This window comes from Micropterus dolomieu, linkage group LG13, assembly GCF_021292245.1.
Source record: "Micropterus dolomieu isolate WLL.071019.BEF.003 ecotype Adirondacks linkage group LG13, ASM2129224v1, whole genome shotgun sequence".
Lineage (NCBI taxonomy): Eukaryota > Metazoa > Chordata > Actinopteri > Centrarchiformes > Centrarchidae > Micropterus > Micropterus dolomieu.
The window spans coordinates 1,849,387-1,867,701 of record NC_060162.1 but is presented as its reverse complement, the minus strand read 5'-3'; the positions used below and the strand labels follow the sequence as shown (position 1 = coordinate 1,867,701).

The following is an 18,315-nucleotide window of genomic DNA, read 5'->3' as shown; positions in this document are numbered from 1 at the left end:
CCATCACTCCACGGTCACATAAAGACAATAACTCGTTGCTTTTCAGGCGTCTTGGTTCTGAAATAACCAACAGAAATGTCTCACTGTGTTGCACTCTGTAGAGTTAATACCTAAAAAGTGAATGTGACATCTTCATAAAGGATCTAAAGCAGAACACAGCAGAAAATCCAGTCATTTAAGAACCAAAGAATATTTTTGCATTTTTCTTAATGAATTAACAAATTTAGTTGACTTATTGTTTCAAAAACAGGACAAATTTGAATAAAATGACTAACAGTGATAGAGAAACCTGGTTTTCCTGATATCTCCAGCAGGCATGAAGTGGCTGCTTTGCTCAGATCGCTTGCAGCTATAAAGTTGCTAGTGGGCTGCTAATTAAACCCAAGTGCTTTGTGGGGATGTTGCACTCAACAGGACAAATGGCGCTATGGAAACTGGGACACAAGGGAGAAAAGGCGCAAACTTTCCCTTTGATAAGTCCATCAATTAGCATCACAACCAGCGTTCACGTGTCCTACCAGCGTAAAATCTCACATTTGCAAATAATGACAAGCCAAACCACAATGAGGAACACGGAGGGAAAGAAAGGGGGCACATTTTAACCAGATGCCGAGCAATAAATAACCAACTCAGTGCCCCCCAGCTGAGAGCGGACATTTACATTTTGAAGTGCGCATCAGGGAGTCCCACGGGGCCGGAGCGTGTGTGCGCGTCCGCACGGGAAAGACTGAGGCTGCGATTGTTCCTACAATACGCGTCGCTTCATTTGGGTTGCTTTTTGAATGAAATGTAAATTTGCGAGCGTGTGCAGAGGCTGGATATATAAAGGCCGGAGCCGTCCGGGCACAGACACCGCTACCTGCGTCCTGCCCGGTCCACAGCGAGCAGAAATGAAGCCAGTTGCAGTCAAGTTGCCTTTAACCCACAGGACGCCCTTCTCTGTGGAGGATATTTTGGACCCCACCAAGTTTACAAGAAGAAAAATCTGCGCAGTGGAGGAAGAGGCAACAGGTGAGGCTTAAACTCTTTGCGGTCTAAGAAACGATCTAGACCTGTTTGTGGATTCATAAATTGATTTATTCATAAATGTCTGTTCCCTTTCAGGAGCTTCTACTCCCAGAGAAGAACCCAGAGAGCAGGCGCATCCTCCGGCAGGTGAAAGCTGCAGCCAGGAGGATGACGCTCAGTGTCCGGGGAAGCCTCAGAGGTCGAAGGCAAAGAGTCGACGGATCCGCACCGCGTTCACCCTGGAGCAGCTGCAGATCTTGGAGCACAGCTTCCACAGGTGCCACTACCTGTCGGTGCTGGAGCGGCACACCATCGCCTCGGCGCTGCGCCTCTCCGAGACCCAGGTTAAGATCTGGTTTCAGAACAGACGCACCAAGTGGAAGAAGGAGCGGCTGCCGGGGAAGGAGGCAGAGGAGGAACACGGCTTCACACAATCCTTCTCCTCGCATCCTGCCGTCTGCTCATCTCTGACCTTCAGTCCTCTCTACTGCCAGCAGCGCACTCCGCTCCAGCTGTTTGCGCCTCTGCCGCTGGTGCCTTATCATCATTATTAAACGTGGTGCGCAAACCTGCACTGAGGGACTGAGCGCGCGACGGAGCAACACGAGCAGCTCGAGACTATGGCACTAATATCACTAATCAGCAGAGCTGTGAAAGTGCCCAACAGGACTGAGTAAAACGAAATGATAAATATTTTTTAATGTAATTATGCTATAACTTATTTTGATAAACACTTTTTATTGCAGATGTTTTTGTTTGTTCCTTTTTTCTTATACAGGCCTCTTAGGCTACAGTATTTTTGATTTAACCCTCTACTTGCCCCAACGCAACAGAAGGGATGTTTGACTTCACACAAAATAACTTGCTGGAAAGATAACACTTCATATTTAACTTTTACTTTCCTCAAGGTAATATTGTGCAGTTAGGCTCAATGGTAGTGGTGGATGTTTTTGCACCTCACTAGTGAAAACTGGTGCATCTTATAGTCTAAAGGGCCACAAGGAATCTGATAGAGGGTCTTTTCCTGCTGATATGGGAGAAGGGGTCCCATAATTAGGTTTGAGAGGCAGATCTGTGGGTTTCACCACTCAAGTCAACACATTTTTGCTTCATTTAGATATTTCTTGAACTAAGAATTATCTATATTTGCCATTCATGATGTACTATGAACAGCATTGTGCAAACTGTTAAGGGTGAAAGAAAGGAATAGGGGAGAAATTCATGTAGGTGGGGCGGTTGTGGCTCTGGGGTTAGAGCGGGTTGCCTCTTAATCGGAAGATCGGCGGTTCAATCCCCGGGTCCTCCAGGCTGCATGTTGAAGCCTCCTTGGGTAAGATACTGAACCCAAAATACCCCTGATGGTGTGTGTTGACTTTGGTGTGAGTACTTAGGCTCACTGTGTGAATGTGTAACAATGCTTTGAGTGGTTGAAAGACTAGAAAGGCGCTACACAAATACAGAACACTGAATGTAGCCACACATTTCTTATGCTTTTTATTTGTTATGCATGCATGAGCCATGGCAAGTGCTTCCTGAGGTTTCACACAGTGAGAAAGCATGAAGACAGAGGGCCATAACATATATTTGGACAAGACTAAGAGTCTATTACTGATCCCTCGTAGGGGAAATTCAACAGCAGCACAGGGGAAACATAAAGAAGAAACAAAATCAAATATGTAAATACAGAAGTATATGCACAAAAATGTAGATATAGGCCTACACACTATGTGCGATCAAATCCAGTCCCCCAAAATGTTTACCATGTTCATTATCTTAGTTTAGTGTGTTAGCATGCTAGCATTAACCAAAGTGTTGGACACGTTAACATGTTGACCTGATGATGGCGCTAGATGAAAAGTCAGAGTCAAAGTCAAAGTTTTTACAGTTCATGCTGAGGGGAACATGAAGCTCTGAACCACATTTCATCACAATCCGTCCAACAGCTGCTGAGACGTTTCAGTCTGGACCAAAGCAGAAGACAAAACGCCATCACCATAGAGCTACACAGCTGCATGGTAACTGAATTATTACACAGAGAAACAGGACCATATGCATCTTCTAAAACAACGTTTCATGTTTCACATGCTGCTTGTTCTCACCTAAAAGGTAACAGAGTCAGATTTCACTTTAAAGTTATAAACTCCTTGAACCCTCTTTAGTGTTTCAGATCAGTTTAACTGGTTTCAGATGAAGGTCAGAGTGCGTGTGCGAGACATCCTGACTGGTAAACTCCATCCAACACCTTCTTGGCCAAGTTAGATTCATTCTGTAAGTATTTCAAATTTATTTTCAAAGACGCAGCCCCCCTTAAAATAACTACTCTTTGCTTTAATCTGTCTTAGAAACACACACACACACACACACACACACATCTGTGTGTGATTTAGCACATACTCTTCTCCTCAGATGTCAGGGGGTTCTGAACACAAGATGTCCATCCATTACTGCGAATGACACAAATCAGTGAAGTATTTGATATAAATCATTAAAAAAGCCACGTTAGACCTCAAAACAGTACGGCCATTTGAAAAGACAAAGAAACATCAGGAGAAGAAATAACTGATTTAGCACCGACTCCAGGTGGAGCAAATTCTGAAATTCATGTTACCCAATGAATAAATGAACTTTAATACATTTTTAAGAAGACAAAACATTTTATTATCGGCCGTTTTCTGGCAAGCTGGTTGGAGCGAAACTGATCTTAAGCCACTTCCATCAATGAGGTATTGGAAACAGATGGAAGAAAACAAAGTGGAAGCTTGGTGAAGATAAAGGAGGCTATTATTACACACACACACACACTTTATGAGCGTGAGCAGGGAAATGAGTCAACCTGTAATGGAAACAAATGAAATATTTTCTGCGTGATAACATGACTGATATGTGCGAGCGCTCAGTGCCTCACAGCTGGTGTCAGTCTGCTCTGTGGACCGCAGTCATCACATGATGGGCCTGCTGGGATTCTCTGACACTGAACATTTGTAAAACCAAAGTCATTGTTGGGGACTTTGGTTTAAGTCACACTGAATCAACAACAGTGACTTTGGTTTTGTCCACATACTACGAGCGATGCTGTCGCCCATGTTGACTGCTAACTGGAGGGAAAATGGAAAAGTCAAGGAAGTCAGCGTCGATTCTGTCCAATGAAAATTTGTTGGAGGTGTGTGAAACTTGTCGACACAATGTCGGCACTGTTGGGAAGGTTACTTTGGAAATGTAATAAGTTACCAATTACAAGTTACCCTATTTAAAAAGTAAATCGTAGTGTAACTATTTCAATTACTTTATCAATGCAGAGTAACTTTTTTTTACATTTTGATTACTTTTCTAAATAATGAGTGTTTCTAAAGACAGCTAGAAGGCGGTTAAACTGGCAGACGAGTGGCGCTGCAAATTACAACATAAAAAACAATCAATAGCATCAGAACAGCGTCAAACGTTACTAAACAGCTGTGGCTGGAAAACATCAAGAAAAACATGGTGCACATGAAAAACATGCAAAGCAACTAAATGAACATTATTAACATATAAAAAATCCAACAAAATTCAGATGTAACCCCCGATGTAATCATGAACATTTTCATTAGTAACTTTAAGGGATTACAGTTACATTTATTTTGTCACTAATGATTATTATTTACTAAGTGTTTATTTCGAATATGTGTAACACAGAAACATCCAACAAGAAAATGTAATAAAATAAACAACTCAAAATTATTAAAGAACATACTAATAAATAAGTTAATAATAATAATAATAATAATAATAGTTACAGCCAAAGAAATCTTGTCAATTTTTTTACATATTCCAAAATCACTGGAAAGAAGGAAAAAAATGTAATCCCACCCTGTGTCCACAAATCAAATGCTTATAAATAATCTGCCTGCATTCCAAATTAATATTTACACATCAACTTTTTCATATCCAAAAGCATTTAAAAATGTACATCAGTTATATAAAAAAAAGAAAGGAGAAACAAAAAGGAACATAAGACAACACATAACAACAACACTGAAAATAAACTGAAAACACTCATTGATTGTTCACCTCCTTATTCATCCCTGTAACTCGTGAAACCACATCCTTACACCCAATTTTAAACTGATTTATGTTTGGACGTTGCTTTAGTTCCACACTGAGACTCTCCCACAGCCTTTCTGCAGAGTTTCCTTACTGAGACTTTTCCTGGTTGTTTTGAAATTGTGTTTCCCCCTTAAATTATAACCTCTCTCTATTTACATTACTCTCCAACACTGCACGTCGTTTGGCCTGTTCAGTGACGCACGGAGCAGGTGGGGAATCCCTTGTTGGGAAAAGCTGAAACAATGTGATGTTCGCTTGCTCGCTCCTTCACATCACGTCCTGATTGGGAACAGCAGGTGTGCAGTAATCCTTACACATGGAAGTGGCTCTGTGAGGCTGCACAGAGGTTCCTTTATCTACATGCCAATGTCAGCATGCTCACATGCTCTCAATGACAACGCTAACGTGCTGATGTCAATAAATCATCAGGTCAAAATTTGAATCTGTCCAAAAACCTGCCCGGTCCAGATATCTCCTAACCTATTGGATGGCCATCTGCTGGTTCACTAGTGAATCACATTAAAGCCTGTTGCAAAGAATCTTGGTGTTTGGTTCGATAGTAATTTAAGTTTTGAGCAGCACACCACAAAGCTTGTTCAGTCATGTTTTTATCAACTTAGAAATATATCAAACATTCGATCTATGTTAACTTTTAAGGACACCGAGACCATTTTACACGCCTTCATCTCATCACGCCTGGATTATTGCAACAGCCTTTTCACCTGTTTAACCCAAAAATCTATTGATCGACTCCAGACTGTCCAGAACTCAGCTGCCAGGCTTTTAACCAGAACAAAGAAATATGACCACATTACTCCTATTTTAGCTTCATTACACTGGCTCCCAGTATGTTTGAGAATTGACTTTAAAATTCTATTGATCACTTTTAAAGCTCTTCATGGCCTCTCGCCTTGTTATATTTCTGACCTTTTAGTCCCATACGCACCAGCACGTACCTTGAGATCCTCGGGCAGAGGTCTGTTGCCTGTTCCAGAGTCTCGACTGAAAACTAAAGGGGACAGAGCGTTTGCTGTCAGGGCCCCGAGGCTCTGGAACAGCCTGCCCGAGGAAATCAGGTCGGCTGAGTCAGTGAACTCTTTTAAGTCCCTTCTTAAAACATACTTTTATAGGAGAGCCTTTCCTGATCTTATTTGACTTTATTTTATCCCTTTTATTTTATTGTATTTTATGTATATTTTATATTTATTTTAAACGTGTATTTTAGTCTCTTTGTGTGTTTTATTGTTTTTACACTTGTTAAAGCACTTTGTAACTTGTTTCTGAAAAATGACAAGTGGTGGACATGAAAATTGGTTCCGCTACCGCGCTTCACTAAGATGTTGAACATGGTAAACATTGTACCTGCTAAACATAGTAGCAGCACGTTTGATGACTTTAATTGTCTTATTGTGTAATTAATCTCAGTCGATAATCTGCTGAAGGCGAGACGACCAGACGCACAGGATGTCCTCTGCTGACTTTATAACGTGACTCCGTTCACCCAGGAGGAAATAATACTTCACTCCTCACATCTGGCAACAAATGTGACCCATCAGTGACCGAGACTGGACCGAAATTTAAAAGTGTTGTGTAATTATGACTTCATCTGGATATTAGTTTATATTATTTCTCAAGACAGTTAAATCCACTCAGATTATTTAAAAGCCCAGGAACAAACAAAGTGATTTAAGGGCTAATAAACCAGATTTAGCCATGAAGCATGATTTCAGGATTTTGGAGAGTTTGCTCTGGGAAGGCGGTCCAGTCAGGATGGGTTATGTTGCAGAGGGACATCAGACCAGTCGGATCCTTCACAATTACCTTACGTTTGACTACATGCTGGACAAATCTGTAGGTGACCCTGAAGTCTGAGCTGGTTTACAATAGAAACTTTACTATTAACCTGCTAAAGCCAGTCTTTAAAGAAGCACTAGTTAATATTCGAACAATGCATTAAATGACTATGTGTAACATGAAAGAGGTAACTTGTAGTGAAAAACCAACAGAATTATCACCTGAATCTGCAGCTCCTCTGGATTTTAGTGTCTCTGTCAGCTCTTTGTTTTGGTTTTCCTCTTCAACCTAGTTTCCAGCAGCAGTAGGCAACTCTCTGTGAACTACCTGTCCGGCACCAATCATCTGACAGACACAGCTAGTAAATATAATGCAGCATTTACATTTAAGCCTACTGGACTTACAAAGTAAAGAAACACAGTGAGAAACACGACTCCAATGAATGCTAGGGTTGCTTTGTATCTGACAATATAAAGCTTGTAATATTTCTGTGTTTTGTGCTTGTTCTGCTGCCCAAAGAAATGTGGGATGTCCCGATCCAATGTCAATGATCATATCAGCTCGAGCGTTAACCTAAGCCCGGTCCTTTGTTTTACGTTAACTGTCACACAAGTGTCGTAAACAGAAAGCACAGTTTGTTACCGGACGCAGCTAAAATCTCTGCACTATGGAAATTCACCTCAGAAATAAACAGCCAAGACAGTGAGCTAATCGGATCGGGGCCGCATCTGCAGATGCTCGACATTAAATGACTGTGATTGGGATCGGGGGCAAAAAAACTAAAATCTATCAATGCAGGTTTTAAACACTGGCCACCACAAGCTGCTGGTCAGAGACAAGGGCGTCACTTTTTGTTGAAAAGTGGCTGGACGTAAGGGCTCAGATTAGGGGTGTGAGGATACACCTAGCTCACGAGAAGTAACGATGCACCATATTGGAGTCATGAGAACAAGACGAGAAGATATTTTATAACAATTTGAAGAAATATTCAATGCTGAAACATACGAGTGGAGGGTCTGGGGCTCCTCCCCCATGATATTTTGATCATTAAACTCTTAATTTCCTGCATTCTGGAGGCATTTTCTGCACCATTTATGGTAGAAATCTCTCAATTTATATAAAGGGAAACACAAAATTCAGGTGGCATGTGACAATTCAAAATCCAAAAATTTAATGGAATATAATGCAAAAATCAGTAGCTTGTTATTTTTTTAGCTTAAGTTACTTTTGTTTGGACAATGCACATTTCTTCACATCTTCTATATTTATTTATTGCATTGCATGTTTTCTTAATGTGCAAATAACCCCTCTCAAAGCTTTTTCATTTGTTAGTTAACATTTCTTGTTGCAAGCTATTTTTCAGAACATTTTTAACTTATGCTTTCAAAAAGTGGTGGGAACATGTGCCCAGCGTCCCCAGGGTAAATGACACCTATGATCGTACCAGACAAAGTAAGGCTGCAGAAGCAAAACCCCTGAGTGAACTGAGAATTTAAAATTGCTTTTGATTTCAACCTTTCATTTGTAAAAAGAAGAATGTGCTATTTATTCTTTCAAAAGTTCCATAGTCATTTTTTTAAACCACCAAACTTTTGTAGAACTAACCAGCGAAACAACATCTGTTGCCGCATTATGCCCACACTGTTTACAACCTCGTATTCACTCCTCTTCAGTGTCTAGTAGGAGGCCAGCTGAGGTCCTCGCGTCTATTTTTCTATTCAGAAGAAATGTGGAGCCTCTGCTTGTTTTAAAAGTCTTTCAAGTTACGCTTTCTATCATTTAATGTCCTCACTGAGGTCTAATCCACTACCCTCTGGTTGTCTTCTAGTCATTCTACAATTGCAAACCAGATTTAAATGTTTTTCTTTAATCTTTCTTTCTTCCCTCCCTCCCCTGTAGGAATGTCACATGTGGCAGATGCTCCTCCCCTCTGCTTAGAGATGGGTGAGGGGAAAAGGGGGTGAAGGGCCATGAGGGAGAGATGTGGCTGAGGAGTATGTGGGAGAAGAGGAGGAGGAGGAGGAGGAGGAGGAGGAGGGAGCTGGACGAGGCAGGGAGGTGTGTGGGTCTGCTGCTGCTGAAAATCTGCTCCAGACAGATGCATTTTTACTCTGCACGACCAGGAGGCTGCTTTAAAACTTCCAGCCCACAACCTTTTCTTCCTCTCTCCACGCTGACTCGCCATCAGAGAGGAGGAAACTCTCCAGACCTCCAGAAGCTCATCATTTTGTTCTCTCCAGGATCCACTATTCTGCGTCCCATTCATTTCTTCTGAGACTTTTAGAGGAGCTCAAAGTCTGGTGACCCGAGACAGCCGAATCTCTGCATCTGCAGGGCAGATGTTCGTTACAAAGTTGTTTCTGCAGCCAGTTTGAGAGTCTGGGCTTTTCTTGGAGGACGTCTGGTCTGTTTGATCCGAGTCAGCGTTGTGTTTTTGTACCAGAGCAATGAGGGCTGAGGTGCTGGTCGTCTTGGTGGGTTTGGCCCTGTGCTGTGTCCTGGTCTGTGCTCAAGAAGAAATGAGGGAGAACAAACTCTCCAGAGACCGGGTTCAGGTGAGAGAAACCCGAGGACTGGTCAAGCACAGGAGACAGGGGGAGGAGGATGGGGGTGTTGAAATGTCTGATGAGCCTGCTGAAGTGGTGGAAGAGCAGAAGGCAAAACCAAAGAAGAAGAAGAAGACACCTGAGGAAATTGAGGCAGGTAAGAAGGAGAGTCTACAGACAATCTAATTGAATTTAAGCGTCTATGTGCAGAAATGTGAAAGTCTAAATGAGGTTCCCTCCACTCTGCTCTGAGCTTTCAGCCAAGACGCTGAGGATACACAGATAGGAAAGGCTGCAATCAATCTTTGAGGCAGGAAAACATTTGGTTTGAACTGTGTTATCTACTGCTCTGTCTCCAGCTCTCCCTCTGAACTGGTCCAGAAATCTTCTTTGCAGAGTCACAAAAGCTTTTTGTTAAAGCCTTTGGTGTTTACCACATGAATAACATTTCAAAACCAGAGTAGCAGAAGAGTTTTTGTTCTGTTTTGATGAAAACATCTCAGTGACTCAGAGATGATGGTGCAGAAACTTAAAGGGATTCAGTCAGTGGGCTGATGTCTTGGCAGCCTGACTGCACCGCTGCTTACATGACCTGCTTTCTCTGCCAGGGATTCAGGTCGGGTAAAAGTTTCAGTAGCTAGTTTTGTCAAGCACAATCAGAGTGGCGTCTGTGCCTCAATTATGTCTACAAGAAGGTCTGAGCAAGAGCAGAAATATTTCCATTACGATTTTCCATAAGTGAGCTGACAGGATTTACGAGAGTTCCCACTTTCAGTAGCATTGATTCAATGGCACGGACATTATGAATGTTAACTTTCCACTGCATCAAGCAAAACCACAAGCCTAGCAGCCAGAGGTTTTCATGTGAGGATGATTTAAGTTACACGAAAGGCCATAATTAACAAAACCTGAGACCCCAAACTATTTTTCATTTCTTTCAGGCTTTGTTTTTCCAGGAAACTTCTTTATCATATTTATAAATTACTTTATTTACTTTTTGGACCCAATTAAGTGATGGATGCTGTTATCTTCTGTTTACTGAGACATTTACTCCATACATGGCTGCACATTTTGTTGTAACCAGACATCTTGGCAGCTGTTGGACGGATTGTGATGAAATGTGGTTCAGACCTTCATGTTCCCCTCAGGATGAGCTGTAAGAGCTCTGGTGATCCTCTGACCTTTCATCTAGCACCATCATCAGCAATTTGCTTAATGACCAAATACCAGCAGAACTAATGACATTCCCATCAGCTTCAGCGGAACTCTGTGTTTACTGGTAACTAGCTAGCATCACTGGGGAATGGGGGCAGCAGGAAGCCTGCAACCACAGATCCAGAGAAGGCACAAAACTAAGGGAGGGGGAAAAGGCACCTGCAGAAAGTGATAGGAGGAGAGTCAAGTTACTAACATGCAATAATGGGATGAGGTTGCATACAAATGGAGAGAAAGAAGAGAGGAGCTCAGTGCATCATGGGAAATCCCCCGGCAGTCTAGGCCTATAGCAACATAACTAAGGGATGGTTCAGGACTCACCTGAGCCAGCCCTAACTATAAACTTTATCAAAGAGGAAAGTCTTAAGCCTACTCTTAAATGTGGAGACGGTGTCTGCCTCCTGATAGCTGAACGCTCTGGCTCCAGTTTTACTTTTGGAGACTCTAGGAACCACAGGTGCATTCTGGGAGCGCAGTGTTCTGGTGGGGTAGTAAGTTGTACTATGAGCTCTTTAAGAGTAAATCAAAAATTACAGTAAATCACCAAGATATGCAGTGAACCTGGTATGTTTGGGGCCTGCAAGGGTCCGGGGCCCACTGTGCCTGGTTGGTAATCTAGCTTTGATTGTATGCTACCATCACACACATAATTTGGCAAAGAAACAATTTGCCATCAAACCATAATTCAAACAAAAAAGGAAAAGCTTTGAGGTCTGATCCAAACACTGGATCTGAAGCAAATAAGGAATTCAGAAACCGTCCCTTCACTCTAATCTCGTGTTGCATAATGTAATGTCAGTCACATAAATGCCGAGAAAAGGTGATTGGCAGTAATGAAAAGTGGTTAGCCAGCACTCAGAGGGTGAGTAATGGATTGGCCGTGCAGGACTGAACATCAGGAAACATGTTTAGCAGAAGAAAACAAGCCGCCCTCTGTGTCTACGCTGGAGGCTGATGATGGTTGCATAACGAAGGTGGATTAGAAAGACTGAACCCTGAGGCCCTTTGAAGATCTCCTCTCTGTAATAGTCCATGTAGTCCAGAACGAAACCCCCTATTTTATGCTTTAAAGTTTTTAAGCAGTTTCTCATCAGACGCTTGAGGGGGTGTAACGCAACGCTGAGATGATTGAAGGTCAAAACATTTGAGCCTGGAGGTTCTGAAATCTCCCACATCCATCCATTTGTTAACCTTATATCTAAATATCTTGGAAACTAAAGGCCACATTTACGTGATATCTGCTGTGCACACACTTTAAACCATATAAAACAACAAATTCCACACTGCCTTACAGTGTATGAATTTTTAATTTGTTCTTTGGTTACCAACGTTTAGTTAGTTAAGTTTTTAGTTAGGCTCTATCAGAAACATGTTTTGCGCTTATGTAAAATAAATAAATAAGAATTTTAGTAAATAAATAAATAAAAGTATTTCAGTATTTTGAATCTTCTGTGACACGTGTACATGACACATAACGTGCTTCCATCATGAACCTTAATTTTAATGCTAAATGAAGAATCAGTTTCTCATTTTGTGAAATCTTCAAGTCAACTAGCAAACAGTGATTTCTTTCTTTTTCTTTAGTCTTTGGTCCGATGAGACTGAAACTGCTCTTAAAGTCTGAAGGCAGCAAGGGGAAACAGCTCGCCTGGGTCTGTCCAAAGTTTTAAAAATACACCTCACTAAGTAACTCTGTTATGTCTTGTTTGTTTAAGCAAAAACAACGACGTGTGTCGTGTATCTGGAGAGTTACGTGCTGGGACTATTTCTTGGTGAACACTCGAGCGTAGTGAAGTCTTTTAATGGTTTGGTGCAAAGAAGAAAACCCAAACCGCAAATGATCTTTTTAAAAAAAAATTATATTTCTGTTAATGTACCAATTAAATAAGATTTCCCCATCTATCATACTGTAAAACAACCTGGTCACAGGCAGGTGTGACTACGCTCAAGCCTGTGCCATTAGAACTAAAGCATCTACTAGTTGTGATCTGGTACTACTAATTTAGAAAGACAACCTTTGGTCAATCCACTTTCTCTGTAAAAGTAGTGGGGAAGTGGAATTTCACACCCACAAACATTAGAAACTCAGAAGGTTTTGCAGTGCTTAAAGTCAGCCTCAAACGTTGGCTGAAATCAGCACAAGAGCGTCACCGTTAATGAATGCATTTCATTTTTCTGTTTTGTATTTAGTGTAAGTATGAAACCGTTTTTTATTATCAATTTCACATTGATGGATATAATGTATTTTGTGTAGTTTATTTCTTGTTTAGTGGTTGTTTTGTGTCCTTTTTGTTTTGTCTACCTGCTCAGGGACAACAGTTGCACATATTCATTGCACATGAGTTAGCCAGCTGCTAATTTGCAAGCTGGCTAACTCATGTGCAATGAATATGTGCAACTGCGCAATTATTTTAATTGTGCTGCCCCTGTCAAATAAAAAGTAAATCAATCAAATAAACAGTACTAACTTGGAGAACTTGGTAGGTGTATTTTTGAACCTTGGACACTCCAGCTGTTTCCCATTGTTTCCAGTCTTTATGCTAAGCTAGGCTAACCATGTCCTGACTTCGTACTTAACGTGTGAAATGTTATTAATCTTCTCCTCTTACTCTCGGAAAGAAAACAAACAAATTCGATAAATTATTTTAATGAGAGAAGATGTGTTTATTTAATTAAAGTGATTTATTTTCACGCTGCAGTTGTGCTCCCAGGAGGAAAACGCTTGACTGGTTTTAAAATAGATTTACCTCATGAACTTTCCTGCAGCTCTACCATCAGATCAAACTTTGTCTACTCTTACATAACTATTCCTTCATGTACACTGTACAGTGTTGACTGTCTGGAGAGATTATTAGACCTTGGCAATGGTTTCCTTCTGAGTCCTTTTTTATTTGGTCTCAGACCAAAACAACCAATGAGCTGGCTGGATTCTCGTTCAGAACCAGGTCCTGGTGCATTTATGTGTTACAGCAGACAGTGTTAACTTGTTTTATAGGTACAGTATGACGTTTGCTGTATACAAACATCTGTGCTAACAAACATATAAAGAGACTATAAAGAAAAACTGAAGAGAAACATTTGGTAATAAAACGTTCACATAACACTATAATAAAATGTTTAAAGAAGCTGCAGAGCTGATTCATGTGACATACATGAATACACACACAAACTATTGGTTTCAAATAACTGAATGTTTTTCCTCTTTTGACTCTCCTCTCTCTGAAGCCAGGGCAAAGAAAGCAGCAGAAAGGGAAGCAAAAGCCAAGAAGCAGAATGCCCCTAAGCCCACCAAAAAGCCAAAACCACCGAAACCCACCAAAAAACCCAAACCACCAAAACCCACCAAGAAGCCAAAGGCGCCCAAAGCCACCAAGAAACCAAAGACAAAGACCACGACCACAATGCAGCCAGAGACCAGTCGTACCTCTCTGGACGAGGAAGAGGAGAGACTGCTGATTGAACTGGGCTGTATGTACACATTTTATATATCATATTATTATTAATTCATGGTTTTATATTGATGAAAAGGTACCTACTAGTGATATTTCAAGAATTATTAGATGACTTGCAGGTGAATAAACGCATAATACAAATAAATGTTTCTTTAGAAAAGGTTGTCACAAATTTTTTGATGTTTTAAAATCCCATTTCTTCCACAGAAATACACAACACATAAAACTTAATGATCTTTTATGGCAATAAATTCCGATTACACAGCATTTATATTTCTATATTATATGTCTGATGTGATTCCAGCCTTTTAACTCTTTAACTTGATCTTCACAGGGATTCAACCTGTGACCCCACAGGGCCCTGGATGGAAAGAGCCTGTTGAGCCAGACCTGGGTGAGACCTTTACGGGTCACTGAACTGCTCACATAATAAAAGTTGCAGTCATAAATTCAAAAAAAGAGCAAAGACTGATCACGTTATGGTTATCACTCAGTGGTTTTGGCAACTTTCTACTTCTGCTTGTCGCTGACACAGGAAACAGGGAAATGGAGGCGCAGAACACCAGGCAGAGTAGATGCAGTTTTACAGAATAGAATATTAACTTATAAGTGGAACTTACAACTGAGGTGAGGCAGGCAGACCAAAAAAAGTAAACATCCATAAATCCAAATACACAATCCTAACGGGAGATGATTCAAAAGGAAAAGTTCAGAACTCTAGACTGAGTAAGAAATGAAAACCATTGTAAGACAAATGCGGAAATACCGAAGATGGGTGGAGATAACGAGACACAGGTGAAACACATTAGACGGTCAGGGAGCACACAGACAGGAAGTTTGGACAAGACACAAGAGGCAGAACAACTTCAAAATAAAACAGGACGCACAGGAAACACCAACACCCCAAAAAGTGACACTACTACTAATATTGTACTTTGTTTTACTCCACATGATTGTCTGACAGCTTGTGTTACAGGTTGAATCACCAAAATTAGACATGCATGGTTTTCACTGGATAGAAAGAGAATGAGAAACTGTAATCTGAAAAGTAACTTCAGCTGTCAGATAATGTGGTGGAGTAAAAAGTACAATATTTGCCTCCGAGATGTGGAATTCGAAGTAGAAAGTTGCATAAAATTGAAATCAGTGAGCTTGACGCTGACTACTGGGACGCCAGACGTAGGTTTAATCAACGTCTTCTCAATCAGAGCCAAAGGTTTTATGAAGGGTTCCAGCGGGTCACAAGAGCTGGGAAAATGGGAGATTTTAGGAAGTGAAACACACAGAGACACAATCAAAGCAGGATACTGATGTTCTCGATGCAACAGATTTATCAGTTAAACATTTTCAAGAAGCAAATAAAGACTACTGTGTAAATAATAAATAAAGTTAGGTCATTTTGCCAAATGCAGACACTCAAGGGATTTGGATCCAAACGCAAGAAACTCAGGCAGAACAGGTACAGGTTATGGTCTTTATTTATTAGTTGAGGCAAATTATGCTGGACATGAGGCAGGCAGTACAAAAGGCAATAAACCAAAGATCCAAAAGAAATGCAATTATCTAGGCATGGGAGACAGACGAGAACCAAAACACGAAAAAGTAATGAAGAGGGGCAACCCGACTCCCGACTCGTCACATATGGACGCATGGTCAAGACCCATCGGCATCAGTTTGTAACGCACTGGGAATCCCTATAGCGTCACAGTTCAACGCAGTGGGTGAAGCCCTGTAGGGTCAGTTTTTGACGGTAAAGATAGGTATAAGATATTTAACAGAAAAGACAGAGTAAGGACATGGTTGGGGGGATGGATGGAGGGCCAGAACCCCGACTTTGAACCAGGAGACTGGGGTTTGAGTCCTGTGTGAAACAAAAGTCAACAGTAAATATTTTTATTGAAGTTAGGTGAGTTATGTAAATTGTGTAAGTTACGCAAGTGACGTTAGTTAACTTAAGTGTTAACTGACGTACGTAGTTTTTTTAACCCAAACCATGATGTTTTCCTAACTTTGGCCAAGTACTTTTGTTGCCTAAACCTAACCAAGTAGTATTTGTGCTTGGACCTAACCAAATTGCATCGTTTCACATCTTTAATAACGTGCCGTTTCAAAATGGTGATATAGCGTTTTATTTTAAAATTGTAACCAAACGTTGCATATTTGTTGTTGCTAAGCGTTGCTAACTTGACCGAGGAGCCCTAAATGTCTAAAAATGACGCTAAAGGGTATCCAGGACATTGAAAAGCAAGGCCAACGGGTCTTGACTAAGCGTCAATATGTGACGAGTGGAGAGTGACAATGAAAGCAGACACTACACAACACGAAGACACAGACTTAAATACACAAGAGGGGTGGAGATAATGCGACACAGGTGAAAGACATTAGACAATCAGGGAGCACACAGACAGGACGTTTGGACAAGACACAAGAGGCAGAACAACTTCAAAGTAAAACAGTAAGCACAGAAACAAACACTGACACCCTAAAAGTGTAAAACACTACACTAATATTGTACTTTTTACTCCACCACATTATCTGACAGCTTTAGTTAATTTTCCAACACAAAATCCACAAATCCACAATCCAAAAGAAATGCATGAACAAACAAAAGTGAAGACACAGACTTATCTGTATATACTCAAAAGGGAGGTGAATAGGTACAGGTTGAAACTAGCAGGGAGGAGCAACCAGTCAAATCAGTGGGAAAACACAAGAGCAGGAAGTGAAGCGAGCAGAAACAAAATTTCAAAGTAAAGCTGGTAACAAAGAATAAATGACACAATGACAAAACAACACAGAGAACAAGAAAACACAAAGACAGGAAGTAAGTAAATAAAGACACACAATGAAGGATTTACCAAAATAAAATAAAATAAACTGAAATAAATAATAACCCACAAAGAGGAAAGTAAAGATTCACTGTATTTTATAAAAAATTATTGAGTTTTTCCTGCAGATTTATTTCCCCTGTAATGACAATGAACTCCTGTGGTGATTAAGGTTCTGCACTGGCGTTTCTGTTTTCATGTGATAGCAGAGATTTTGTCATAAAATCTTTACATCACATTTCTGCTTTTCTGCTGCTGATGCTGCTGCTGCTGCTGCTGTGTCCTTCACAGATGTAGTGCCTGGTCGATACCCTGATAACAAAAAAGCCACAACTACCGAGGTCATCATGTATATCCCAGGTACCCCTCTGTTACACAATATGAGCATGTGTTTCATTTTGTAATGTTTTGTACTTTGTACGAGTTGGCAGATACATGTTAGACCGATTGTTTGGGTTAAGTATTTATAATAATGGTTATCAAATTTTTTGGTACAATCATTGAGATTTCAATCCACAATACTTTAAATTTCAGGGTTTTCTTCAACAACAACACTAAATTTCAGATTATCTTCAAACTCAGGGATATGGATCTTCAAGATTTACATGATGAGGTTTATAATAACTACAGACTGTTGTTCCCAGCCTTGTCTGCAGAACTAAACTGTCTAAATTTAAAGAATATTTGAATTGATCTGATTATTTTCACACACAATAACTTTATGTTTGGGTTCAGTGATGGATTAAGTATTCAGATCCTTTACTTAAGTAAAAGTACTAATACCACACTGTAAGAATACAAGTAAAAGTTCAAATTATTAAAACAATTAATTTATGAAACTGAAACCATGAAATGTTTTTGCTTGAAAAAAGACTTAAATGTTAAAAATTGCTGCCAATTAATTTTCTGTCAACAAACTAATTGCTTCAGCTGTACTTGAGTAAACTGTTGAGTAATGAAATATCATCTTTTAAAGAATCTTTGAATGTTTTGTGCGTAAAATGCTTAATTTGTAAAGTAACTACTAGAGCTCTAAGATAAACGTAGTGAAGTAAAAAGTACAATATTTCCCTTTGAGATGTAGTGGAGTAGAAGTAGAAAGACTCAAGTAAAGTATAGGTATCTCAACACTCACTTAACAACAGTACTTGTGTAAATGTACTTAGTTATTGCCCACCACTAGTCATTATATATTAGGGTTTTTTTACAATGAGAGTAGCAGATTAGCTAAGTGAAACTTAAAGAGGTGGTATTCTGCTTTTTCCCTCTCCTTTTTTGAGTTACCTTTGTTGTGCTTGTAAAGAGAAAAAGCCCAAAGTCCAGGCCAAAGGAAGTTCCCATCTCCCACAGAAAACTGAACTGCCTGAAAACAGCTCGTTTGTAGTCCAG

The 18,315-nt window shown here is 40.4% G+C and overlaps 2 protein-coding genes across 2 annotated transcripts in view; both read left to right on the top strand.

Annotated features, from left to right (window-relative positions):
* Positions 1 to 890: 890 nt before the first annotated feature.
* On the top strand, positions 891 to 1,612 carry pnx (posterior neuron-specific homeobox). The gene is made up of 2 exons (XM_046067594.1): positions 891 to 1,011; positions 1,105 to 1,612. Exons 1-2 carry the CDS (start codon positions 891 to 893, stop codon positions 1,560 to 1,562), a joined length of 579 nt encoding a protein of 192 aa, XP_045923550.1. The 3' UTR covers positions 1,563 to 1,612.
* Positions 1,613 to 8,993: 7,381 nt separating this feature from the next.
* aebp1a (AE binding protein 1a) overlaps positions 8,994 to 18,315 on the top strand; it is a 25,899-nt gene continuing 16,577 nt past the window's right edge. The window contains exons 1-4 of the mRNA XM_046066966.1: positions 8,994 to 9,588; positions 13,872 to 14,114; positions 14,433 to 14,492; positions 17,218 to 17,286. Coding sequence (XP_045922922.1) covers positions 9,333 to 9,588; positions 13,872 to 14,114; positions 14,433 to 14,492; positions 17,218 to 17,286 — 628 coding nt within the window. The 5' untranslated portion in view covers positions 8,994 to 9,332. The remainder of the gene's footprint in view (positions 9,589 to 13,871; positions 14,115 to 14,432; positions 14,493 to 17,217; positions 17,287 to 18,315) is intronic.

Excerpts from the sequence above, each read along its gene's own strand:
- pnx (XM_046067594.1), top strand. The coding sequence starts at position 891 with ATGAAGCCAGTTGCAGTCAAGTTGCCTTTAACCCACAGGACGCCCTTC. Across the intron at positions 1,012-1,104 it reads AGTGGAGGAAGAGGCAACAG|GAGCTTCTACTCCCAGAGAA; the intron begins GTGAGGCTTAAA and ends GTTCCCTTTCAG.